Raw genomic sequence first — 27,111 nt, 5'->3', positions numbered from 1 at the left:
TCCAGACCGTCACCAGGATGGCAGTTTATGGTCCTGACGGTCACCACGATGGCAGTTTATGGTCCTGACCGTCACCAGGTTGTCAGTTTATGGTTCTGACCGTCACCAGGATGGCAGTTTATGGTCCTGACCATCACCAGGAATGCAGTTTGTGGTCCTGACCGTCACCAGGATGGCAGTTTGTGGTCCTGACCATCACCAGGATGGCAGTGTATGGTCCTGACCGTCACCAGGATGTCAGTTTATGGTCCTGACCGTCACCAGGATGGCATGGCAGTTTATGGTCTTGACCATCACCAGGAATGCAGTTGATGGTCCTGGCTGTCACCAGGATTGCAGTTTATGGTCCTGACCGTCACCAGGATGGCAGTTTATGGTCCTGACCGTCACCAGGTTGTCAGTTTATGGTTCTGACCGTCACCACGATGGAAGTTTATGGTCCTGATCATCACCAGGATGGCATGGCAGTTTATGGTCCTGACCGTCACCAGGATGGCAGTTTATGGTCCTGACGGTCACCAGGTTGGAAGTTTATGGTCCTGACGGTCACCACGATGGCAGTTTATGGTCCTGACCGTCACCAGGATGGCAGTTTGTGGTCCTGACCGTCACCAGGATGGCAGTATATGGTCCTGACCGTCACCAGGATGGCAGTTTATGGTCCAGACCGTCACCAGGATGGCAGTTTATGGTCCTGACGGTCACCACGATGGCAGTTTATGGTCCTGACCGTCACCAGGATGGCAGTTTATGGTCCTGACCATCACCAGGAATGCAGTTTGTGGTCCTGACCGTCACCAGGATGGCAGTTTGTGGTTACGTCATTTCAGTGAGCCATTACCTAAAATTCCCATAATCGTGTTTTGACATTTAACGGTGAACACGGTTTTGCTCTCAGAGTCGGAAACCTTTTGCCCCTTCGCTTTGCGTGCTCATCCATAAATTACGTACTCGTACACATTTTTGACATGCAGCACCCGAGGGTGTAACCGAAAGGGTCCATGTTTTAATTTGAATTTGCCCTTCATGTCATGAGACCATTGTCTCACGTCAAATTTCTTCAGGAACGTTTAAATCCGTTTAGTCATTGTATAATTTAATTAGTAATTTTCATACTCGTACAGCGGGTTCGTTGATTCTACCGAATACCCATCTCAATCGACCTTAATAATACGTCCGTACAGAGGATGTAAAGCACACTCGGTGCACGTGTGTGTGGCTCGCATGATTTTTCACTCGTTACAATCTCTTGTAGCTCGTTATTTATATGCTTGACATCTCGACCAAATGTCACATTTTGTTTGTTAAATCCAATCACTTATTTCTGGTGTTCCCCATCTGAGCACGTAGATCATATGTTGTTGCGATCGCAGGTTTCAATACCACATACTCGCTCGATTTGTCAATATTTGCTAATGTCCTTTTAATGAATACAATAGTACTACATGCACATGGTCACCATCCCACACATGGCGAGCATGCCATACCCCGATCCATTTAAGGGGACCGGCCTTCATCCTTCATCCTGCAGTGGACCGTTATCGGCTTGTGAACCAATCACCAACAAACAACTCGTAAGTTAAAACACCTTCGTTGCTGTGCTGCGTTATTGCCCAAAAGCAATAAAATATGACTCGTTTGAATCGGCGCTTGCGTAATCCCTGAACTCCCTGCAACCGCAGTTTGTACGAACATGCTTTTCCACCAATACCTCATTGCACATCATCATACGAGAATTTGAGAGGTGTCTGTTTGTGGGTTTGACTTCGATCCACTCCTGAACCACTGGATGAAATAGGTTAACAAGTGGAGGGGGGGGGGGGAAGGAAGGTTCAGGGTGGGGGGAAGGAAGGTTCAGGGTGGGGGGAAGGAGGGTTCAGGGTGGGGGGAAGGAAGGTTCAGGGTGGGGGGAACGAGGGTTCAGGGGTGGGGGGAAGGAAGGTTCAGGGGTGGGGGGAAGGAGGGTTCAGGGGTGGGGAGAAGGAAGGTTGAGGGGTGGGGGAAGGAAGGTTCAGGGGTGGGGGTGGGGGAAGGAAGGTTCAGGGGTGGGGGGAAGATCCCAATTCTCTGTGTAAATATTCGGTGTACCAGAAAGTAATGTCGTTTTTTATGACATTACTTTCCGGTACACCTAATGTATATAGTATAGCAGTACTCCCGGTGGGAAGGGGTGTTACAAATCAAAGTAAAATTCCCCAATTCTGATAATTAACCAGTGTAATCCTGGGGGAATTAACCCGTCCATAAGCATGGATTCTTCACAATTTGAAACAACAGTGAGCCCATAACACCACAACATCACTAAACAAGCAATATTTACCATTATCGACTGGACAACCCTCCCATCTACTTTCTCAACAATCCTCTCCAAGAAGTTCTGTCGCTCAAGATTTTGGGTCTCACCATCTGCCATGATCTTTCTTGGGAAAACCACATTTCCAAGCTGGCCTCCAAAGCCAGTCGCCGACTGGGCATCCTCCGTCGTGCGAAGTCCTTCCTCGGCACACCTGAGCTCCTCACCACATACAAGGCTTTCATCCGCAGCTCAATGGAATACTGTTCTCCCCTATGGGCCGGTACTTCTGCCTCACACCTAGCTCGGCTTCACGCTGTTGAAACCAAAGCTTTCAGAATTATTGGAATCTCCCGCGATGAAGCTATCTCTGAGGGCCTTTCACTCACTCACCGCAGGCAGGTAGGTGGTCTTTCTGTCTTCTACCGACTCCTCTCCGGCCTTGCACCCCCAGCTCTCTCTGTGCTCTGTCCCCCAAATATTCCTACAGGTCGCACAAGATCTGCCAGCAACCCTCTGATGGTTAAACTGCCGAAATCTCGGCTCTCCGCTCACCTTCACTCTTTCATTCCTCTTTTCTCCCGCCTCTGGAACAAACTCCCTCACTCCCTTCAATCCCACTCCTCCCTCCAGGTCTTTAAAACAGCTGTTCACCACCATCTCTTATCTTCCCCCATCCAAAACCTTCATCTTTTCTACCCCCGCTAATTCACCCCAGATCCACCTTGTTTGAAATTCCAACTTCTTTCCTGGAAGTCCTGGCAGTGTCCATATGTTTTATACCTCTCCCACTGCCCCCTTCCCATGCCCCCCCCCCCCCCCCCAAAGCCTCTCTCACCCTCTCTCAGATCTCTCGATGTCTCCATGTCTCTCGGTCCCTGCTCTCAAATGTTGTGTTTGTGTCCTTCCCCCTCTCTCCCCATCTTGTCTACCGCTCCCTATGTTATGTTTTATGTGTCGGTTTGTCTTTCTGTGTGATTAATGTTGGCTCTTTCACGAGCCTCGATCTTGTATACAAAAAAAAAAAAAAAAAAAAAAAAAAAAAAAATTCATTTGGATATCATAATTCTCTAACCTCTACTCATCACCATTCTGTGGAAACCAAACAAACACCTTGTATGTACACCTGCAGTGCTTATAGAAAGTCTACACCCCCTTTCAAAATTTTCACCTTTTGTTCCCTTATAGCCTGGAATTAAATTGCTAAATCAGACTCTTTCCACCTTTATTTACACATCGTAAACCACAACTTCCAAGTGAAAAACAAATTCGACAAATTTCAGAAATCAATTAAAAATGCAAACCTATAATATCTTGGTTGGATAAATGTCCACCCCCTTATAATATCAATTGTAAATTAACTCAGGTGGAAATAAACACCTTCAGAATCACACACCAAGTTAATTGACCTCCACCTGTGTTAAATTGTAGTGATTCTGATTATTTCAGAATAAAACTAGAACGCCACTCAGTAGAGCGCATACTCCCGCCGTGGGTCAAGTTGCAATAGTACGATTTCACAAAAGTTTGAGGGAGTAGTTCAGTGACGACACGAGACAGGACAACACAAGACAGACACTGCACAGATATATATTTAGAATATATAGAAGATAATCTTTAAAAAAAAAAAACAAGGCAATTTCACTTACATTTTCGGATTCAGCGTTCAATTCTATACAAGTGAGTGTATTTTGAGGCATGTGGGACTTCAAATAAAATTATAGGCCAGGAAAACGTTCGTTTCATTCCTTAGGGATACAACATGTAAAACTGGCCCAAACGTCAAAACAAAACTCGCTCATTTTAAGTCGCACAAGCTAATGCGACCACTCAGTCTTCTGGGAAGAATCCCGTGCACATGCTGGTCACACTTATAACTCACCTAAGTCTTTATAAGTTCATCAAATACTGACACCGCGATTGACATTCGCTGAGGTAAAACTAAATGTTGATATCTCTTCTTAGGTAAAAAAAAAAAAAAAAAAAGTTTTAAAGCATTACACGTATCAAACGATATATTTTATGAAACCGGGAACCCGAATACACACTTTGGTGGTTTTAAAATGACAGAATACGTCTTTATTAGAAGAAAAAAAAAAAAGAACATTGAAGACGACGCTGCTAACAAAATACACCGCTCTAATGCATAACCACGAGTTTAAACTACATTTACAACAAATATGAAAACTATTTTCATATCACAATGTTAAATATAGAATATATAGGAGATAATGCTTAAAAAAAAATGAGCCCTATCTTCCAATGGTAAACAATCCTTCAAAAAACTTTTCCAGATATCTTGTTCACAAACACACGAATACACACACACGCGCGCACACACACACACACACGGACACGATCGAATGCATTACTCCCTGGCAGGAGTAATCAGCTCTTCCTGTACGGTTCCACTGCTGGGTAGTGCATTTCATAGCAAACACTCAACCATGAGCACCAAGGAGCCTTCAAAAGATCTCTGGGATAAAGTTGTGGAAAGGTACAGATCAGGGGATGGGTATAAAAATACTTCAAAGGCCTTGAGTATCCATTGCAGCATAGTCAAGACAATCATCAAGAAATGGAAGGTGTATGGTACCACCAAGACCTTGCCTAGATCAGGCCGTCCCTCCAAACCGAATGACCAAGCAAGGAGGAGACTGATCAGAGAGGCCACCAAGAAGCCAATGGCAACTTTGAAAGAGCTACAGGCCTTTATGGCAAAGACTGGTCACTGTGTGTATGTGACATCAAGATCCAAAGCACTCCACAAGTCGGGCCTGTACGGTAGGGTGGCAAGAAGGAAAGCCATTACTCAAAAAAGCCCACCTTGAGTCCTGTTTGAGGTCTGCATAAAAAACACTCCCGAGATTCTGAAGCCATGTGGAAAAAGGTTTTGTAGTCTGACGAAACCAAGATGGAACTTTTTTGGCCTAAATGCAAAATGTTACATTTGGCGCAAACCCAACACAGCTCATCACCCAAAGAACACCATCCAAACTGTGAAGCATGGTGGTGGCAGCATCATGTTATGGTGATGTTTGTCATCAACAGGGACTGGGGCACTTGTCAGGATAGAAGGGAAAATGGATGGAGCAAAATACAGAAAAATCCTAGAGGAAAACCTGCTGCCCTCTGTAAGAAAGCTGAGATTGGGACTGAAGTTCACCTTTCAACATGACAACGACCAGAAGCACCCAGCCAAAGCTACACTGGAGTGGCTAAGGAACAAAAAGATAAATGTCCTTGAGTGGCCCAGTCAGAGCCCCGACCTAAACCCAATCGAACATCTGTGGCATTACTTGAAGATCAACGCTCCCCATGCAACCTGACTAGGTTTGAACAGTTTTGTCCAGAAGAATGGGCAAATATTGCCCAATCAAGGTGTGCAAAGTTGGTAGAGACCTATCCCAACAGACTCACAGCTGTAATTGCTGTCAAAGGTGCTTCCACCATGAATTAATACAGGGGGTGGACACTTAACCAACCAAGATATTCTAGCTTTGTATTTTTTATTAATTTTCTGAAACTTGTAGAATTTGCTTTTCACTTGGAAGTTGTGGTTTATGATGTGTAAATAAAGGTGGAAAAGGTCTGGTTCAATGCAATTAATTCCAGGCTATAAGGGAACAAAAGTTGAAAATTTTGAAAGGGGGTGTAGACTTTCGAAAAGCTCTGTATCTGTGGGTTCCCAATGACCAAGCTCACGTTTATCCAAAATATCGATCCGGTCAGGTCAGCCTTTTGGTACCACCACTGGTAACATGTAACCCTACCAGTCACTGCTACCATTCACATGGTCGGGTTGTTGGCGACTACACCAACACCCTTCACTGGCTTTGCTAGTGGGGAGAGTGACTGTGACACCCTGCCAAGACCAAAAACAACACTTGAAAAGGGGCGGATGAGCTCCTGTAGGGAGCCAACGGCCATCCAGTACGGAAATGGTGTCTGCTAAGAAACACCCAAAGGGGGTAGGAAACTTTATTTTTTTTCCACCTGGCCTAGTTACCCTCTCCTGCACAGTGGTCCTGTGAAGAGGTTTCCTTGTTTCAGGACTAGGTGACAGTCCTACTAATTTTTCCTCTTCTTTTTCTATGTTGCCCTTCACAAATTAGTGTCTTTCAGCCTTGTTTAGGGCGAATTTCAATATTAATAAAAAAAATTCTACAGATATATTAACCTCATATCAGGGAATTATAAAGTTAGTGTACAGGAACAGGTTTGTAAAATATGAAGAATTATTGCTGTCAGGACTTGGTAGCATGACGTGTCAGCCTGTCGTGGCTTGCTTTGCAGTTTTAATTTGCCCGGAAGCTCCGACATTCCTCCAGCAACCTGAACCGACCGCAAATGTGCTGAAACCACCAACAGCCTAGCCGTGTGGTGTATTCGCAGCACAGGTGGACACACAGAGACTCTAGTTATAGCTCATTCCTTTTGAGTGACCGGTCAGAAGATAAAGCGGAGCCAGCACTAGGCCAACATGGCCTGCGATGCTGCACTCGCTCCTGTATGACACTGGCAAAGTTTTGTCTCCGTTCATACACTGTACACAACTCTGCACTCATCTCATCTTTTAATGTCCACCAATAAGTGAATGAAATTGTGATTTATGTGACTCACTCATATCATCCATGAGCCCTGGTGTTGGGCTAGCGGTGTTGGTGTTGGGCTAGTCCCTGGTGTTGGGGTTGGGCTAGTCCCTGGTGTTGGGCTAGTCCCTGGTGTTGGGCCCCTGGTGTTGGGCTAGCGGCTAGGGTGCCAGCTTAGGATAAAAAAGAGACCAAGGATCCTGGGTTCGAATCCCGGTCGATCGCTGAATTAACGCCAGGGGGGTTGACTCAGCCTGTCATCCTTCCGAGGTCGGCTAATTGAGTACCAGTTCACTGGTAATTCCCTGCTTGTCGTTAAAGGCGGCAAAAAGGGTTGGCGTCAGGAAGGGCATCCGGCCGTAAAACATTGCTTCAAAAAGGGGACCGAAAAACAACAACAACCACGGTTCCCGAAAAAGGCCAACCCCTGCTTGCGGGGAAAAATGGCCTCTAAAGGTGTTTTTTATTTATTTTATCCATGCTGTGATTATGGTCCCTTGTTATATATCTCTGTGAAATGTTCTACACCTCTTCTGGTTATTCTTTGCATAACTTTGTCATTCCCTGCCCCACCCCAATGAGCCTGTTATCATTTTATTTCCCTCCACTTCACCTTTGCTAGGTTTTTAAAAATTATTTACAGGGTAGAGACGCGTGAAGGAGGTATAAAGGGAGTTCCATAAAGACCTGGACAACTTTAGTTGTTAATATATTTAGTACCACAAATGATACAATGATACCCTTTATTTTATATTATACAGAAACTCATAAAGTTTTCTATATTTTGAGGTCTCGTGTTTTCATGTAAAATAAAATGGCGACTCCACAGGAGAAAGCTCAGTGCGTCGAATGGTTAATTGAGACGAAAATCCGACACGCAAGTTCAGCGTAATTTCTGTACAACGTATGGAAGTAATCCACCATCACGGACTAGAATCAGAGAGCGGTACAGGAGGTTTAAGGAGACTGGAAGTTGTCAGAAACAGAAAAGTACCAGTCGACCAAGCACAAGTGTGCAGCAGATGTTGAACGAGTGTGTGAATCATTTTAACAATGTCCCAGATAATCAGTCCCACGCACATCCAGAGAACTGGGACTAACAACCATCACTGTACACAGGATTTTGCATAAAAGATTGAAGCTTCATGCCTACAGGTACAGATTCTGCAGGAACTCAAACCAAATAATGGAGCCAAATGCAAGGCGTTTGCCTTGGAAATGCTCAGTCGCATAGAGGATGATGAAGATTACCTGAGAAAGGTCATGTTCACAGAAGAAGCTTGATTTCATGTATCAAGGAAGGTCAACCGGCATAATTTGAGGATCTGGGGCTCTAAAAGCCCTCTCAAGGGCATTGAACACACACGTGAGAGTCCAAAGGTCAATGTATGGTGTGGCCTTCTTCATGACTGATTGGTGGGTCCGTTTTTCTTTGCGGAGGATGCAGTGACCTCAACAATTTGCATTAACATGTTGGAAGGATCCCCCTTCCCACAGATTGAAGACCTGCAACACAATATAATTTTTCAACAGCACGGCGCTCCCCCTCATTGATTGGGCCTTAGTCGTTTGAGCCGTTCTGAATGAAAATTTTCCAGGTCGCTGGATTGGCTGAGATGGACCAATCGCCTGGTCCCCACGATCGCCTGACATAATCCCCCTTGGTTTTTTTTCTGTGGGGATTTGTCAAAGATGTTGTCGACAACACCAGGGTGGCAAGCCTGCAGGATCTTCGTTCTCGTATCACAGCTGCATGATGTGATCATAGCTGCATCACAGGTGGATGCAAGCATGCTGAACCGAACATGGCAAAACTGGTGTACTGCCTTGATTTCCTGTGCACAAACCAACGGAGCTCACATTGAAGTGTATTGATGGTGTGCGGCTGTGCGCAAAACTTTGAGTTTCTGTATCATATAAACCAAAGGGTATCGTTGTATCATTTGTGGTTCTAAATATATTAACAACCAAAGTTGTTTTGGGAACATCCTGTATAACATAAAACGGATCAGGACACAACAGAACGAAACGAACAGGAGAAGGAGAGGGGGAAACACACACAGCAGAATTGAGGAACAAAATAGAGAGAGACTTTGAATGGATGTGAGGACAATGGGAGGACACAAGGGGTGGACAAGATGGATACAGAAGAAAACAATCAGGAAGGAAAATGGGAAATTTTGAAAGAGGTGGAGTTGTGATTAGGGGTTAACTGGTGTAGGAACGATAATGGTTTTGGAATGGGGACAATCAGAGATGGTGGTGAACAGCTGTCTTGAAGACCTGAAGAGAAAAATGAGATTGAAAAGAATGTGGAACCCAACTTCCACAAGCAGGAAAAAGGAGGAACAAATGAGTGGAGATGAGCAATGATCCTGGATTTAGGTACCTCGTTTCCCCAGAAGAGGGTTGATGGTGGACCTTGCGTGCCCTGCAGAAACCTGGGAGGGTGGTGGGGAGGACAAAGCACAGAAAGTGCATGGTGTGCAAGATCAGAAAGGAGGCGGTAGAACACGGAGTATTCTATTTATATATTTCTGCTATTCACTGTAACGTTTGATCTTTTTCTTCCAGTTACTATGTGCGATTTCCTTGTTGTGTTGTTTGGGTTTTACAGTAGAAAAACTAGACCAGCACTCGGTAGAGCACACACCTCCACCAGGTTGAATGCTTTACGGTTTGTACACTGATAGACCGGATCTGGATCCGGACCTGAACCAAAACCGAATCGTCTTGTTCTTGTGGCCGAACCAACTCATCCACCATAGTTTTGTAATAATCTGTCCATAACTTTTTTGAGATATTACGCTATACAGTACAGTATATTGTTTTTTGATACACTGCTAACAGACAGACAGGCGTGAAAACTTAACCTCCATCCATCTTCAGTGGTGGCCCAAATATTCCTTAGATGTCTTATGAGCCCAACCATTCCTGTAGCTCATCTGGAGCTGCATATTTTTCATCTGACTTACAAAGGAAGTTAATCATTCGAGATCTCGCGAGATCTTGACGGCGATGGCTCGGATTTTCGAAGCTGTACACGTTCTCCACGTTTTCAAAGTTAAGTCATTGTTCACAATTGTATTTTGTCGAAACTGCATTTATCTTTCGGTGTGTGAACCTATAGTGTGTCCCGAGGAAGTTTCTCGGTGTTAATCTTTCATAAATTAATCGTTTCTGCTTGCCGCGCGTGTGCGGCCCTGCCTCAGGCTTCCCCGGTCCCCCGTCGAAGTTTGTTCCTTCCTTCGCTGTTTTTGCGAGGTTCTTAGATTTTTCCATTCTCCCCCAAACTTCCCCGATCATCTACTCTTTGTCTACCGTTTTAACCCCTCAGCCCCCCCCCCCCACACCCCAAAAAAAACAAAAAAAACAAACAAACAACAACAAAAAAAAACATTTATTTCCCTTTCTCCACATGTGAAGTTGTCCCATCATGTGCTTCTGTCCACGTGCACTGTCTTGCCCCGCCCCCATTATCTCCTTGCCTTCCACCTTTTCCCCTGTTCACGTGACTCGTGGTTGTCCCTCTAGGCTCCATCTCCCCGTTGGTATTTTTGTGAATATAAGACTGTTCTTCACGGTTCTCTTTAAATATGTTTAAACTTTCCCCTGCAGTGTTTTATTCAGTGGTATATTACAACACGCTGTTTTTCTTCCTATTTAAAAGGCTTTTTTCAATTCCCTCTTCAACTCATTCCACTTCAAAAAATATTCAATCTCTTACAATTCTTTCTCACGACATGCTCTAAATTCACATTCATTCCACCCCTCCTCCATCGTTCTTAAACGGATCGCCAACTTGAAAGTCACAATAAACCCAAATTGTTATAAATGTTCGTCTTTCATTCATCATCCACTTTCTAAACTCCCCCCTTGCCCCTCCTCTCCAAATCTCCACCTTGCCCCTCCCCTCCAAATCTCCACCTTGCCCCTCCCCTCCAAATCTCCCCCCTTGCCCCTTCCCTCCTAAACTCCCCCCTTGCCCCTCCCCTCCTAAACTCCCCCCTTGCCCCTCTCCTCCTAAACTCCCCCTCACCCCTCCCAATCAAAACTCCCCCGAACCCCTCCCGTTCAAACCTCCCCCCCCAAACATTCCTCTCCAATTCTCCCCCCTCCCACCTCCTCCTCAAAGCTGCCTCCTCCCCACTTCGTCTCCCTTCTATCTCATGCCTCCACCTCCCCCAACCTTCAACTTTCCTCTGTTCCCCCCCCCCCCCCCCTCAAACAACCCCTCACTGTGCCTCATCCCATCACCATCAAACCTTTTGTCCTCCTCATCCTTCCCTTTCTTGTAACTCTTCTGTAATCTCTGACACACTATCAACTGCTCTCCCTACCTCCCCCTCTCATCCTTCATCTGACCATACCCCTCCCCTCCCCTGTCCTGCACCCGATGCTCCCCCTCTCTCCTCATTAACGGTATGGACCTCAAACATCCGGGGCCTTCGCTCAAACCTGATTGATCCCTCCATTCAGGTTGCTTCTGACAATCCAGACTCGATCTGCTTAACAGAAACTTTCCTCCTTCAAGATGTCTCTGATTCCTTAATATCTCTTCCTGGTTACTCCCTCCTCTGGTATGATAGACCTGAGCCTCGCCCTGGTGGTGGAGTGGCTATCTTTATCAAAAAATCTCTTCCTCACTCTCCTTGCACTGCCCTCTCTCCACCCCACCCCCAGGAGTACGTCTGGCTACGGCTTCCTCTGCGCTCCCACCTTTTGTTCATATGTGTTCTGTACCGTCCTCCAATCAGTGATGACGCCATTTACATTTCGCTGTCGGACAACATGGACCAACTTCTATCAACTCATCCAAACTCTCTCTTCCTCATATGTGGCGACTTCAACTGTCATCATGCCAGCTGGCTGGGTGTGGGTTCCTCTCTCACCAGCCATGGCACCTCAGCAAAGGACTTCTGCGACTCATTGGGACTGACACAATCTGTCAATTTCCCGACCCGGATCTCAGTCAATGGAGTATCTTCTCTTCTGGACTTGGTTATGACAAACTTCCCTGCAAATGTCTGCTGCTCTTCTTCTGCTCCAATCGGTTCTTCTGATCATGTGCTTGTTAAAGTGGACATCTCTCTGGCTATTTTCAGAGAGACTCCTCAGCGCCGACGAGTCTGGCATTTCACTCAGGTGGACTGGCACGGTCTGCAAGCAGCCATCAATCATCTGGACTGGTCTCCCATCTCAACTGCCTCTGACATCAATTCTTCATGGGAATTCTTCCAAAGCAAACTGCTCTCTCTCATGCACAGATTTGTCCCATCTCGTCTTCAGTTGTCTTCTCCCGTCCATGGTACACTGAATCTTGTGGGGAGGCAGTTGCCCTGAAACAACTTGCCTTTGCCTCTTGGAAGGCAAATCCAACTGAAGGCAATCTCAGTTCCTTCCAACAAGCTCGGAACAGGTGTGTGTCTACCCTCAGGAGTGCCAGGAAGCACTATCTCTCCACACTCAAGATTGAACTCTCAAACCTATCTCCTTCCTCCAAATCCTGGTGGCGTCTGGTCAAATCCGTTTCTGGTGTTTGTTCCCCCTCCATCCCCTCCCTTACCTCAAATGGCTACACAGTTGACACCGCGCGTGACAAAGCCGAATGCCTCAACTCTGTGTATGCCTCAAAATCTTGTGCCCCAAACCCATCTCTCTCTGTTCCCACCTTTCCCAGTCGAACCCAACTGCTCCTGGACTCTGTGTCTTTCTCTCCTGACAAGGTGGAGAAGTTTTTGTCAAACCTCAACTCTGATTCTGCAACTGGACCAGACGACGTCAGCCCACGGGTCCTAAAATCCTTCTCTGCCGCTCCATCTCACCCTCTCTCTGTTGTTTTCACCCTCTCTTTTGCTAAAGGTCATCTGCCAGCATCTTCGAAATCAGCAAACATTACCACTTTGCACAAAAAAGGTGCAAAAACAGATCCTTGCAACTACAGACCAATCAGCCTGCTCCCAATTATCAGCAAAATCATGGAATCTATCATTGCTTCGGATATCAAATCTTTCCTCTTCTCCAATGGCTGGATCTCTGATCATCAATTTGGATTCAGACCAGGTCATTCTACTTTGGACATGTTGCTTCTGCTGTCTCAACAATGGATGGAGGTCCTCAATGCCAAACAGGAAATCAGAGCTGTCTCCCTTGACATATCACGTGCCTTCAATACGGTCTGACACCCAGCTCTGCTCACCAAACTCTCGTCCTATGGTATCCATGGAAATCTCTACTCATGGCTTGCGGACTTCCTCTCTGGTCGTAGTCAATGTGTGGCCCTGAATGGATTACTCTCATCTCCCCCCTACCTGTTCTGGCTGGAGTTCCCCAAGGTAGTGTTCTGGGCCTTGTGCTATTTCTGGTCTTCATCAATGATCTCTCCGACTCTCTGGAATATCCTCTCCATCTCTTTGCTGATGACTCCACCATCTGCCGCTCCATTCCTCATCCCTCAGATCGGCAGTCTGCAGCCTCCTCACTCTCTGCAGACGTGGACAAAATCACAAACTGGTCAAACAAGTGGAACATGTCTTTCAATCCTGACAAATCTCACACTCTTACTTTGTCTCTCCGAAAGGACCGACTGGAAAACCCTCCCATCTACTTTCTCAACAATCCTCTCCAAGAAGTTCTGTCGCTCAAGCTTTTGGGTCTCACTAGCTGCCATGATCTTTCTTGGGAAAACCACATTTCCAAGCTGGCCTCCAAAGCCAGTCGCTGACTGGGCCTCCTCCGTCGTGCGAAGTCCTTCCTTGGCACACCTGAGCTCCTCATCCCATACAAGGCTTTCATCCACAGCTCAATGGAATACTGCTCTCCCCTCTGGGCTGGTGCTCCTCCCTCACACCTAGCTCGGCTTCACGCTGTTGAAACCAAAGCTTTCAGAATCATTGGAATCTCCTGCAATGAAACTAACTCCGAGGGCCTTTCACTCACTCACCGCAGGCAGGTTGGTGGTCTTTCTGTCTTCTACCGACTCCTCTCCGGCCTTGCTCCCCCAGTTCTCTCTGTGCTCTGTCCCCCAAATATTCGTACAGGTCACACAAGATCTGCCAGCAACCCTCTTATGGTTAAACTGCCAAAATCAAGGCTCTTGCTCACCTTCACTCTTTCATTCCCCTTTTCTCCCACCTCTGGAACAAACTCCCCCACTCCATTCAATCCCACTCCTCCCTCCAGGTCTTTAAAACAGCTGTTCACCACCATCTCTTATCTTCCCCCATCCAAAACCTTGATCTTTTCTACCCCCCGCTAATTCACCCCAGATACACTTTTTTTGAAATTCCAACTTCTTTCCTGGAAGTCCTTGCAGTGTTCATATGTTTTATACCTCTCCCACCTCCCCCCAAGCCCTCTCCCTCCCACATTTCTCTCGATTTCCCTACTCTCAAATGTTGTGTTTGTGTCCTTCCCCCTCTCTCCCCATCTTGTCTAACGCTCCCCTTATTTTGTGTTTTATGTGTCGGTTTGACTTTTTGTGTGATTAATGTTAGCTCTTTCACGAGCCTCGATCTTGTATGCAAAAAAAAAAAAAATCATCTATTTTGTTTGAGATCACTCATTTGGTATGAGAGTGATGGTCAAAAAGGCCATTTATTGACCTTTTAAATTCCCCAATGACCCACAGTTGTAATGGGAGTGTGGGGATAGGTGGCTTTGATAAACCTTAAGAATGACCACAATGAAGAAGTTTTACGCCAAGTTCCCTAAAAAAAAAAACCCAATCAGTTTTGTGTAATTAAACTATTAAAACGTTGACAAACTGACAGACGTCACTTCATAAGATCTTAAGCCAGCCACGTTAACCGTTAAGCTAACACCAGGCTTATCCGAGTTGGTAATATCCATTTATGAAAATAAAGAAAGTCTGGGGACCACTCATGCATTAGTGGATGACAAACTAACAATTCCGTATCAGAACCACGCACACACAAACGTGCATTGCACGTGGATTGCTCGGTGAGCTAACCTTCTGGATAATGTAAGTAAGCATTGATTGTTGTGACGTTGCAATGTGATGATGATGTCACACTGAAACACTCGTGTCAATTTGTTCTGGTGCAACACTGTGTCAACATCAAAAATGATCTTGCCAACAAAGAGCCCTGAATGGTTTGTTGTCGGCCCAGTGAAATACCATGGCTTTGCGTCCTTCTTTATGGTGATGTGATTTGCCTCCTGAACATGACTGAGCAGGGCAGACAGGATGTCCGAGAGGTACACACACTCTAAGCTGTCTAGCCTGGGTTAGAATTTTGAACTAGGTATAAACTGTCAGCCACAGTATCCTTCATAAAGACTAGACAAGTTATCTCCAGCTCCCTGAACAAATTCCAAATTCCTACTTTCATCAGTGGTACTGCTGCACCCACAGGAAATGATGCTACCCACAACCACGTGCTGCATTTGAAAGAAGCAGAAGATGACTAAGCAGACAATGCTTGTGCTAAAAGACAATATATGTGACTTCTGCAATGTATTCTGATTGAAGCTGTGAAATCCAACAGGACTTGAGTTTCTGTGGTGTGGTGAAACTCTGTTACAAGGAAGATACCACTGCGGTTGCTGTAACGAAGTGTGTGCAGCTCCAAAGCACATCGACCACTCTGGATACTCTTCGACTCTTTTCTGAGAAGCTGCACGTTGAGCCAGATTCAGATTGGGGATCCTCAAGCCTTTCCCTCCATGAGCTTCTTCCTGGCACAGGTAAGATTATAAACCAAGGTTGTGTGGATTTATCCTTGCACCTCTTTGTGCCTGATATGCTGCCCGATGACGGTTGAACTTCCATTGGTGGAAAATGCAGTGGTGTCAACCTTGACATATTGCAAATTTCTGCAGACATGATGCACTCTTTTGTGGGTTAAACTTTATAGAAGCTTTAAGAATTTGATCATAATGGCTAAAATTATGCATGAGTGCTTTTCATAAATGCATTATATAAATAAATAAATATAAATATATATGCACACACAGGGGAGCGACAGCTGGAAGATGTTGAACGGCCATTATTGCTGCAGTTGGGTTGGCCTAAAGAGGGACGTTTTCTCGTGAGGAACAAGGTTCTCCTTGAGGTTTGTTTTCATACACTCGTGGTCCTTTTTACTTTTCAAGCAAAGCTCATTCGGTAGCAAATCGTACAGTCTGGGCCTCCGCGCCATACAGCTGTTGCGCCATCCTGCAGCTTTGTCCCTGGTTTTCCAGCCTGGTGGAGATGACAACACCAAGATGGAGAACATACAATGTGGCACAAACACCCAAAGGGTGGCTATACTGCGTCAAGGTGGAAAGAATCGTCAGAGCAAACGGATGAGCCGGTGAGTTTAGACTTGCTATGTTTTACCAGGTCTGACTATTGATCAACGTAATTATTGGTTTGATAATCTGCCACAAAATATTAATGTTTAAATAATAATTTGGTTTTTTTTCTTTTCTTTTTTTAATCAGTGAGTTTTGGCTCATGAGGAACTCGTGTATGTATTTCACAGTATCACTTGTAGGAAAAGGTCCTAAGGAGATATCAGTATGTTTTTAGGTAGATTTACATCCTTGGTATATGATGGATAAATCCACACAATATGTTGGATTTAAATCTAAGATGCCAGAAGCATGCATCATGTGCTCAGATGTCATAGGGAACAGGCCAACACTAAGGTTTACAAGAACGTGTAATATTCTTCTTGACGCTATTCCTTCTGTCTGGTGGAAAATGGTATTGTAGTTTCTACCGATGTAGTTACAGTTGTCTTTTTTTTTTTATTGTTATTCTTCTAAGATGGCGACATAGCCTACGCAGCTTGCTGTTGGATGGGGAAACCGGGCAGAATACGTCATCCAACGGACACGAGGACACTGAATCCAGTGAAACTGGTATGTAAATAGGAAGACCCAAAATGTGTAGCAAATACATGAATTACAGTTCCATGCTGTTCCTTATGTATGGGTATAATCCTAATAGCGGTTCACACAATGCAATCCTAATAGTGGTTCACACAATGCAATCCTAATAGTGGTTCACACAATGCAATCCCAATAGTGGATCACACAATGCAATCCTAATAGTGGATCACACAATGCAATCCTAATAGTGGATCACACAATGCAATCCTAATAGTGGATCACACAATGCAATCCTAATAGTGGATCACACAATGCAATCCTAATAGTGGATCACACAATGCAATCCTAATGGTGGATCACACAATGCAATCCTAATAGCGGATCACACAATGCAATCCTAACAGCGGCTCACACAATGCAATCCTAATAGTCGATCACACAATGCAATCCTAATAGTGGATCACACAATGCAATCCTAATGGTGGATCACACAATGCAATCCTAATAGGGGATCACACAATGCAATCCTAATAGCGGATCACACAATGCAATCCTAACAGCAGATCACACAATGCAATCCTAATATTAGTAATAGCAGATCACACAATGTAATTCTAATAGTGGATCACACAATGCAATCCTAATAGTGGATCACACAATGCAATCCTAATAGTGGATCACACAATGCAATCCTAATGGTGGATCACACAATGCAATCCTAATAGTGGATCACACAATGCAATCCTAATAGCGGATCACACAATGCAATCCTAATATTAGTAATAGCAGATCACACAATGCAATCCTAATAGTGGATCACACAATGCAATCCTAATAGTGGATCACACAATGCAATCCTAATAGTGGATCACACAATGCAATCCTAATAGTGGATCACACAATGCAATCCTAATAGTGGATCACACAATGCAATCCTAATAGTGGATCACACAATGCAATCCTAATGGTGGATCACACAATGCAATCCTAATAGTGGATCACACAATGCAATCCTAATAGGGGATCACACAATGCAATCCTAATAGCGGCTCACACAATGCAATCCTAATAGCAGATCACACAATGCAATCCTAATAGCGGATCACACAATGCAATCCTAATATTAGTAATAGCAGATCACACAATGCAATCCTAATAGTGGATCACACAATGCAATCCTAATAGTGGATCACACAATGCAATCCTAAGAGTGGATCACACAATGCAATCCTAATAGTGGATCACACAATGCAATCCTAATGGTGGATCACACAATGCAATCCTAATAGTGGATCACACAATGCAATCCTAATGGTGGATCACACAATGCAATCCTAATAGCGGATCACACAATGCAATCCTAATAGCAGCTCACACAATGCAATCCTAATAGCGGATCACACAATGCAATCCTAATATTAGTAATAGCAGATCACACAATGTAATTCTAATAGCAGATCACACAATGAATGAATGAATATGAATGATCGTTTTAAGGCCATTTTCCCCGCTAGACCGGGGGTTAGCCTTGCGGGCCCCATTACAATCATGGTTCCCTGTTTTGAGGCAATGTTTTTATGGCCGGATGCCTTTCCTGGCGCCAACCCTTGGTCGCCTCTTACGATGCGCAGGGATACGGTGTACCTATTCTAAACCAGGGTACACACCTGGATACTAGTAATGCAATCAATGCAATCAATGCACAATGCAATCCTAATACTAGTAATAGTGGATCAAACAATGCAATCCTAATAGCGGTTCACACAATGCAATCCTAATACTAGTAATAGTGGATCAAACAATGCCATCCTAATAGCGGTTCACACAATGCAATCCTAATAGTGGATCACACAATGAAATCCTAATAGCGGATCACACAATGCAATCCTAATATCAGATCACACAATGCAATCCTAATACTAGTAATAGCGGTTCACACAATGCAATCCTAATACGTACTAGTAATAGCGGATCACACAATGCAATCGCAGGTCATTTAGCAGGTCACATTGCAATTCTTATGCATTAAATGTTATGCAACTTGATCCATATACCGTACCTATATTCTATATAAATGCAAGGTGCACGATAGTGTCTGAATGGGGTAAACGTCGTAACCGCAGCGTACAGTATAATGCTGAATGATACCTCATTTAAGAGCTAGTGTGTCTTGCAGTGCAAGTGGCGTCAACAAATATCAACATTCATGCAATTTCGAGTTATGTCCATTTTTGTGGCTATCTAGCACACACGAGCGGTGTATACACTCAGAGTCGCTGGTTTATACACCTACCGGAAGTTTAAAAAAATATATATAAACCTCAAACTAGTCCATCAATTTCATCCAACATAACTAGAACGTCCAACATAGCAAACGAACATAACATTCATCTAACATAAATAGAACGCCACTCCACACGGTAGAGCGCATCGTCTTGCCTCGTGCGCTCACTATCTATCTTCTATCTATAATTCCAGTAATCTCTGTGTGTATGTCTGTGTGTCTGTGTGTCTGTGACCGCTGTTTCTCGACAACCACGGGTCCGATATACTTTAAACTTGCCAGGTATATTGCTGGGGACCCGAGGATGTGCCTTTTCAAGGTTTCATATTAATCGGAGAAGTAGTTACCGAGCTATGGCGATTTATTTACCAAACTCCGCAAGCCATTCGCTTTGGACCAAACCATTTCATGTAAATAGAGGGGGGGGATTGTCACCGGACTCGCAAGCCGTTCGCTTTGGACCAAACCATTTCATGTAAATAGAGGGGGGGGATATAACTTTATATATATATATAGTACGGGCATGCCCTAGTGAAAAAAAAATACCATTATTAAGTGACCACGCTACTATTACGGCCCACAGCTATAGTGGCCCATATACCCTATATACCCATCGGAAGTTGATGACATATGCCATGTTTCAATTTTTGTTAATGAGCAATTTGGGTACAAAATGATGTCCAATTTTTTTCCTTTCATCCAATATGGCTGCCATACCATGTGGCCTAAAACATCAGAGTTAGCAATACAATATTTCCAAGGGGATTCCCGCCAATGTTTAAAGTTTTGCATTGATCAGACAAACGGTTGCACAGACTAACTAGAATGGCACGCGGTAGGGAGCGTAGCTCCGCCAGGCTGAACACTTTACGTTTCGTATCCCACTAACAGGTCGGATCTGGATACAGACCTGAATCATAATCTTATCGGCTAGTTCTTGTCACATATCCAACTCATCCACCAAGTTTTGTTATAAGGCATCCACAACTTTTTGGGATATTGTTAAGGTGAACTGATATTGTGAATCACTCAATGGTGAAGAATCACTTTTTAAAAATTTAAAATTCTAGTATTCGGATCTTCACCAAAATTGAAGCAATTCTTCCTTGCCACACCCCCACCTGTCCACCAAGTTTCGTCCGAGTCTGTCCACAACTTTTTGAGATATTGTGCTAAATATCGTTTTTTGCCCTATCTCTCAATGGTGAAGATCGAATCACTTACAAAATTCTCAGATCCAGATCAGGATCAGGATCTTCACCAAAATCTAATAATTTCGTCCTTGTCACATACCGAAACTCTCCACCAAATTTCATAAATCTATCTACAACTTTTTAAGATATCCTGTTCACAGACAAACCGACAGGGGTGAAAACATAACCTCCATCCACCTTCAGTGGCAGAGGTAAAAATAAAGTGAAAATATATAGACATGGACATACACATCTCGTTATTTTCATTCTCTGTTCCTCACAATTCTATCATATACACATGCAGACACACACACACAACACACAACACACACACACATCTCGTTTTTTCATTTCTGTTCCTCACACTTCTGTCCCTCTCTTAACACACACACACAAACACACACACACAGAAAAACACATATACACACACACGGATACTTTGAGATCTGGTAAGTCTCCGTTCCATCTCCTGAAACCCACCCACATGTGGAGATAGCAGCCAACAACAGCAACTTGCATGCACATACACACATGCACATACACACATTGTATACGTTATCGAAGCTCTTATAAGAGGCAACAAGCAGAACATATAACAATGAGAGCAGGAGACAAGAGGGGGTGACAGAGGGGAGCACAACAACAGTAGGGGATAGGGACATCAGGAAATGTAGACTGCAGGGACTTTCAGGAAAGAAAACGTGATCTGAAGGAAGTGGTTTGGAGACTTTCAGAGTTGGGGTTTGGGTGGGAGGAAGTTGATGGCTTGAAGAAGAAAGAGGGAATGGGGGACAGAGTTTGACTCACGGTGTAGAAGGGCTTTGAAGACTTTAGTTGAGGACCTGTAGCTGGAGGTATGGGGGGAGGCGTTGAGGTCTTGAAGTTGAAGGGGGTTGAGGACTTAAAGTCACATTTCACATTGCGTCGAATTTCTGCTGGTCCCTGCTATCTGCTGTTTAACAACATTCCTAGCACAATCCATAAATATTCCAAACTCTATTGGGAACAAACTCTCTTACAACAGCCCGGTGGTCGGAATATCTACTAGTAATGTATACTTTACAGATTAATTGTATGGAAATTGAGTTTTATATATTATATAGCAGGGTTACCCGGGGTTGTCCGGTCCATTTTTTGTGTGGGCCTAGACACTTCCTTAACCCACCAAAGAATGGGGTTGGGTATCGATCATTTGGTAGTTCCTTGTCGATATAAAAAAAAAATCCAAAGAAAATGTAACTTTTAAATTTACAAAAACTTTTTTTTTTTGGCCTAAAACACTCCCGGCACTCACGGATGAACCTCTGAAAGTTTGCCGAAGATTTGTTTGGCTGTCTCTGAGAAAAATGACGACATAGTCAGGTTCACTATGTTAACAAATATAATTTCTTTCAAAATTTTGGGATTAGCAAACCTGTACATTTTTGGAATCTTCAAAGCATGGAGAATATGAAAATCAATGTTGGCATTTGCACAGACACCTGTATGGCCGCCATTTTGGATTTTGAAAATGGCCGCCATAAAATACATATTTTGCGCGATCTCGGCTTCTAGTCAACCTAGAGACTTAATTAAATATGCTAATCCTATGTTTTCTGGGTCAAGGAATCCAATAAAGGCCTCAAAATAGTGCTCAGGATTATAGAAAAGCAACAAACAAAGGTAATTGAAAACCATTGTCTTTATATTTGTGATATAACTGTATTACATAATACATGATATTGCAAGTCCTTTGAAGTTATAGGTTGTTATAGGAAGTTATAGGTAGTATCAGATTGAACTATAAGTCCTATACACAGGATCTACGAGGTCTATACCGTTCAGGAATATGCTTTTACAGATCTTCATCACTGTCCTGAGTGGCATTTTCGCAAAGGTGTCTACGCAAATGTAAACATTAATTTTTGGATTCGTCATGCTCTGGATATTCCAAAAATGTATAGTTTTGCTAATCTACCAAAATTTTGAACGAAAAAACATCGTGAACCTGACTAACACAGACAAATCTCTCTGAAAGTACTGATAAACATTTCAGGTTTGTTTTCATTAACAGTAACTTACAGGTGCCATGTGACCTGCCACTTGATTGCCACATTTGCTCTGGAATTGGCAATACCCATCATACTATCGAATTGCATTCTGAATGCACAGCAGGCGAAGAAAGAGGAAGTTAAAAAAAAAAAAATTGGCAATTTTTAACAAACTCTCTTCCATTTTGCAGAATCACAATTGTCCTGCCTGTGAACGTAAACTAGTGTTTCATACAGCTGTGCCATCAAATATGCTTGTACACCTGTGCTCGAAGCTTCGTGTGACCTGGCCCAGGTGTGATGATGTCATTTGAGACGTCGTGCCTGGGGAGTTCACCTCGGAAGTGCTCTTTGCTGCTCTCTCCGGTCGAGTCTGCGCACTCTGTTGTAACTCGCCTCCTCCACCACCGAGGGGTTCGCGATGAGCCACGCTCCTACTGCCTCGCTCAGGTGTGATGCTGCATTTGCAACCTGTGCTTCACATCCACCGCGTGCCTTCTAACCGAGAAACCGAATGTACACACTGTCATTGATTGGCTGCACGTTATTAATGGTTTTAATATCTTGCAATGGTAACTCATCACACTCATCTGCTACAGAGTGATTTAAACTGTTGTTTTCATCAATTTATTACAAACTAGCAGAGGTACCCGGCGTTGCCAACAAGGGGGGGGGGGTGGAGGAAGGGGGAGGGAGGGAGGAGGGGAAGGGGAGGGGGAAGGGAGGGAGGGGGGGAGGAAGGAGAGGTAGGGGATTCATCACCTTTTAGTTAAATATATGCTGGTGAATGTGGCGTTCATCCCGTTTCTGCGTTAAGTGTGATGCCGATCAGGAAGAAGAAGAAGCCACACTGCCAAATTCGTGCACTTCTGGAATTGTTTGATTTATTTGTGTTCAAATGTTTTGATTGTTTTTTTTTTATTTATGCGAATGTGTACTTGTATATAACCGTCATTAATTTTAAAAGGCTTCGGCACTATCAAGCGATTTTTTTTTTTAAACGAACTTTTTTTTCTTCAATTTTTTTATCAATACACAGACAGACAGACACACACACACACAGACACACACAGACCAACATCTCTCTTATATAGCAGAAGATGCCTGGGCTCTGTAGGTGGAATGTGGGATATCCGGTCAGAATTTCGCCATATTTTCATTATATTAATGATATGTATCCTGAATAGTGATCAAATAGAGTAATGAGAACAGTACTCGGTAAAACAGCCTCCACCAGGCTGAACAGTTTACGTTGTATCCACTGATAGGCCGGATTTGAATCGGGACTTGAACCAAAATATAATCGGCTTGTTGTTGTCACATATTCTTGTCACATACCAACTCATCCACCAAGTTTTGTCACAACCTTTTGAGATATTGTGCTTTATATAGTTTTTGACCCGACCTCTCAATTATGAAGAATCACTACAAAAACTAAAAACTAAATCCTATTATCCGAATCCGGATATTCAACAAAATCTAATCAATTTGTCCTTGTCACATAACCAACCTGTCTACCAAGTTTTGTCATAACCTGTCCATAACTTTTTTGAGATATTACGCTATACAGTACAGTATATTGTTTTTGGCCCGACCTCTCAGTTATGAAGAATCACTACAAAAACTAAAAACTAAATCCTATTATCCGTATCCGGATCTTCAACAAAATCTAATCAATTTGTCCTTGTCGCATAACCAACCTGTGCACCAAGTTTTGTCATAACCTGTCCATAACTTTTTTGAGATATTACGCTATACAGTACAGTATATTGTTTTTGGCCCGACCTCTCAATTATGAAGAATCACTACAAAAACTAAAAACTAAATCCTATTATCCGAATCCGGATCTTCAACAAAATCTAATAAATTTGTCCTTGTCGCATAACCAACCTGTGCACCAAGTTTTGTCATAACCTCTCCATAACTTTTTTGAGATATTACGCTATACAGTGCAGTATATCCCGACATCTCAATTATGAAGAATCACTACAAAAACTAAAAACGAAATCCTATTATCCGTATCCGGATCTTCAACAAAATCTAATCAATTTGTCCTTGTCAGATAACCAACCTGTCTACCTAGTTTTGTCATAACCTGTCCATAACTTTTTTGAGATATTACGCTATACAGTACAGTATATTGTTTTTGGCCCGACCTCTCAATTATGAAGAATCACTACAAAAACTAAAAACTAAATCCTATTATCCGAATCCGGATCTTCAACAAAATCTAATAAATTTGTCCTTGTCGCATAACCAACCTGTGCACCAAGTTTTGTCATAACCTGTCCATAACTTTTTTGAGATATTACGCTATACAGTGCAGTATATCCCGACATCTCAATTATGAAGAATCACTACAAAAACTAAAAACTAAATCCTATTATCCGAATCCGGATCTTCAACAAAATCTAATCAATTTGTCCTTGTCACATAACCAACCTGTCTACCTAGTTTTGTCATAACCTGTCCATAACCTTTTTGAGAAATTACGCTATACAGTGCAGTATATCCCGACATCTCAATTATGAAGAATCACTACAAAAACTAAAAACGAAATCCTATTATCCGAATCCGGATCCTCAACAAAATCTAATCAATTTGTCCTTGTCACATAACCAACCTGTCTACCAAGTTTTGTCATAACCTGTCCATAACTTTTTTGAGATATTACGCTATACAGTACAGTATATTGTTTTTGGCCCGACCTCTCAATTATGAAGAATCACTTCAAAAACTAAAAACTAAATCCCATTATCCGAATCCGGATCTTCAACAGAATCTAATCAATTTGTCCTTGTCACATAACCAACCTGTGCACCAAGTTTTGTCATAACCTGTCCATAACTTTTTTGAGATATTACGCTATACAGTACAGTATATTGTTTTTGGCCCGAACTCTCAATTATGAAGAATCACTACAAAAACTAAAAACTAAATCCTATTATCCGAATCCGGATATTCAACAAAATCTAATAAATTTGTCCTTGTCACATAACCAACCTGTGCACCAATTTTTGTCATAACGTGTCCATAACTTTTTTGAGATATTACGCTATACAGTACAGTATATTGTTTTTGGCCCGACCTCTCAATTATGAATAATCACTACAAAAACTAAAAACTAAATCCTATTATCCGAATCCGGATCTTCAACAAAATCTAATAAATTTGTCCTTGTCGCATAACCAACCTGTGCACCAAGTTTTGTCATAACCTGTCCATAACTTTTTTGAGATATTACGCTATACAGTGCAGTATATCCCAACATCTCAATTATGAAGAATCACTACAAAAACTAAAAACTAAATCCTATTATCCGAATCCGGATCTTCAACAAAATCTAATCAATTTGTCCTTGTCGCATAACCACCCTGTCCACCAAGTTTTAGCCAAATCCATCCATAACGTTTTGAGATATACTTCTCACAGACACACAGACAAATATTGGTGAAAACACAACCTCTGTCCACCTTTGGATGAATCTTCCCCGAGATGCTCCCATCTTTCCCTGACTCTGTTGTAATGCCCACAATGGTCACGAGGTGTCCCTGTAAGGAAGGTTTTATTTAGTGATGACAAACCGATTTGATTTTTCGTGTCCTCTTCCATCACAAGGACATGGACAATCGGTGGACGCATGACGCTATTAAATAGGATGGGTTGTTTTGGAGGGGGTTGTTTTGTTGGTAGTTGGAGTGGCGTCGGGTAGGGAGGGGTTGTTCGTTGCATTCGAGTGTTGAATAGTTCTTGTGATAAATCGATTTGATCTTTACAATGTAGAACAAACGTCCATATTGTTTCACAACACCTTCTGGGTACAGGTAATTGTGAATTTACCAGGTTTGTATTGGTGAAACTCCACATTGGGGAAAATTATTTGTTTTGTTGCAAATTCAACGTCTACCCTAGTTGTCCACAGGCACTCACATCCTGGAAATATGGAGCTTATTCAGAAAAGTTTAAAATTAAACATTGTTGTATTTTGTTTCATGGTTTCAATTTTGTTTGTTTTCTTTTCTGTTTAAAGTCCCACAGCAGCGAGTGATTCTGTTCTCGGGTCTGGGGATGTTTCTGTTCACGTAACCTGTGATCTATCGATGAGTGTATATTCATATTAAAACAATGTTGTGATTGCTAAATGAATTTGTTCACCGATTTCAGTGAATTGAAATTGGTCGCATGTGATGATAGTGAACTCTTGGCCCTGTTTTCTTGACACATCCATGCAGTATTGAACTGACTGTTCAACCACATCTGGGTCCGTTGGCCACAATTTCTTTTAGCAAGATGAAAATAATGAAAAAATGTTTAAAAAAATCGGGGGCGCTTTTGCATTAAAATGATTCTAAATCATTTGGAAAGGTTTTGTAAGTGTATTTCTCAACTTGATGTTGTCAACACATGTGTTCTGTGTATCTGGGATGCTTTTATTGACAGCCTACACAACCCACTGAGGATTCTAAGAAAAAAAACATCTTTCACATTTTTGGGTCAAAAAATAAAGGGCGCATATACAAAAATGGCCACAAATTTTTTTCGCAAGGTTTTCGGCAGAGCAGACCTCTCATTCAGCGGACCTTAATGTCCAAATTAATAGAAAAAACACAAACAAAAAGTATAGCATGCCATGTCAGGTCCAACCCATTTTATTGAGCTTTTGAGCCTGTGGATCCCTGACTATTATGTTTTCATCCCTGCTTGTGGGTTTGTTTGAGTGTTTGTTACTTTCCGGAATAGATTCCGGCAAATATGTTGGTTGGTTGGTTTGTCTGGCTGTTTGTGCGCAGTACTACGTCGACATCGTTGCACATAGCATCGCCGTACTTTACACACATATTTGCCTCGCCCTGGAATAGACTGTGCCCAATTTTTA

The 27,111-nt window shown here is 43.1% G+C and overlaps 1 protein-coding gene across 2 annotated transcripts in view; it reads left to right on the top strand.

The window, feature by feature from the left end:
- The window catches only part of LOC137439717 (afadin), a 90,975-nt gene that overhangs the window by 2,222 nt on the left and 61,642 nt on the right, over window positions 1-27,111 (top strand). For both annotated transcript variants that reach the window (XM_068135752.2, XM_068135753.2), the window contains exons 2-6: window positions 15,396-15,594; window positions 15,865-15,962; window positions 16,093-16,205; window positions 16,664-16,758; window positions 22,531-22,685. In XM_068135752.2, coding sequence (XP_067991853.2) covers window positions 15,396-15,594; window positions 15,865-15,962; window positions 16,093-16,205; window positions 16,664-16,758; window positions 22,531-22,685 — 660 coding nt within the window. The remainder of the gene's footprint in view (window positions 1-15,395; window positions 15,595-15,864; window positions 15,963-16,092; window positions 16,206-16,663; window positions 16,759-22,530; window positions 22,686-27,111) is intronic.

The sequence above is a fragment of the Myxine glutinosa genome, chromosome 14 (assembly GCF_964187855.1).
Source record: "Myxine glutinosa chromosome 14, kmMyxGlut1.1, whole genome shotgun sequence".
Taxonomy (NCBI): Eukaryota; Metazoa; Chordata; class Myxini; order Myxiniformes; family Myxinidae; genus Myxine; species Myxine glutinosa.
This window is presented reverse-complemented; position numbering and strand designations above follow the sequence as displayed.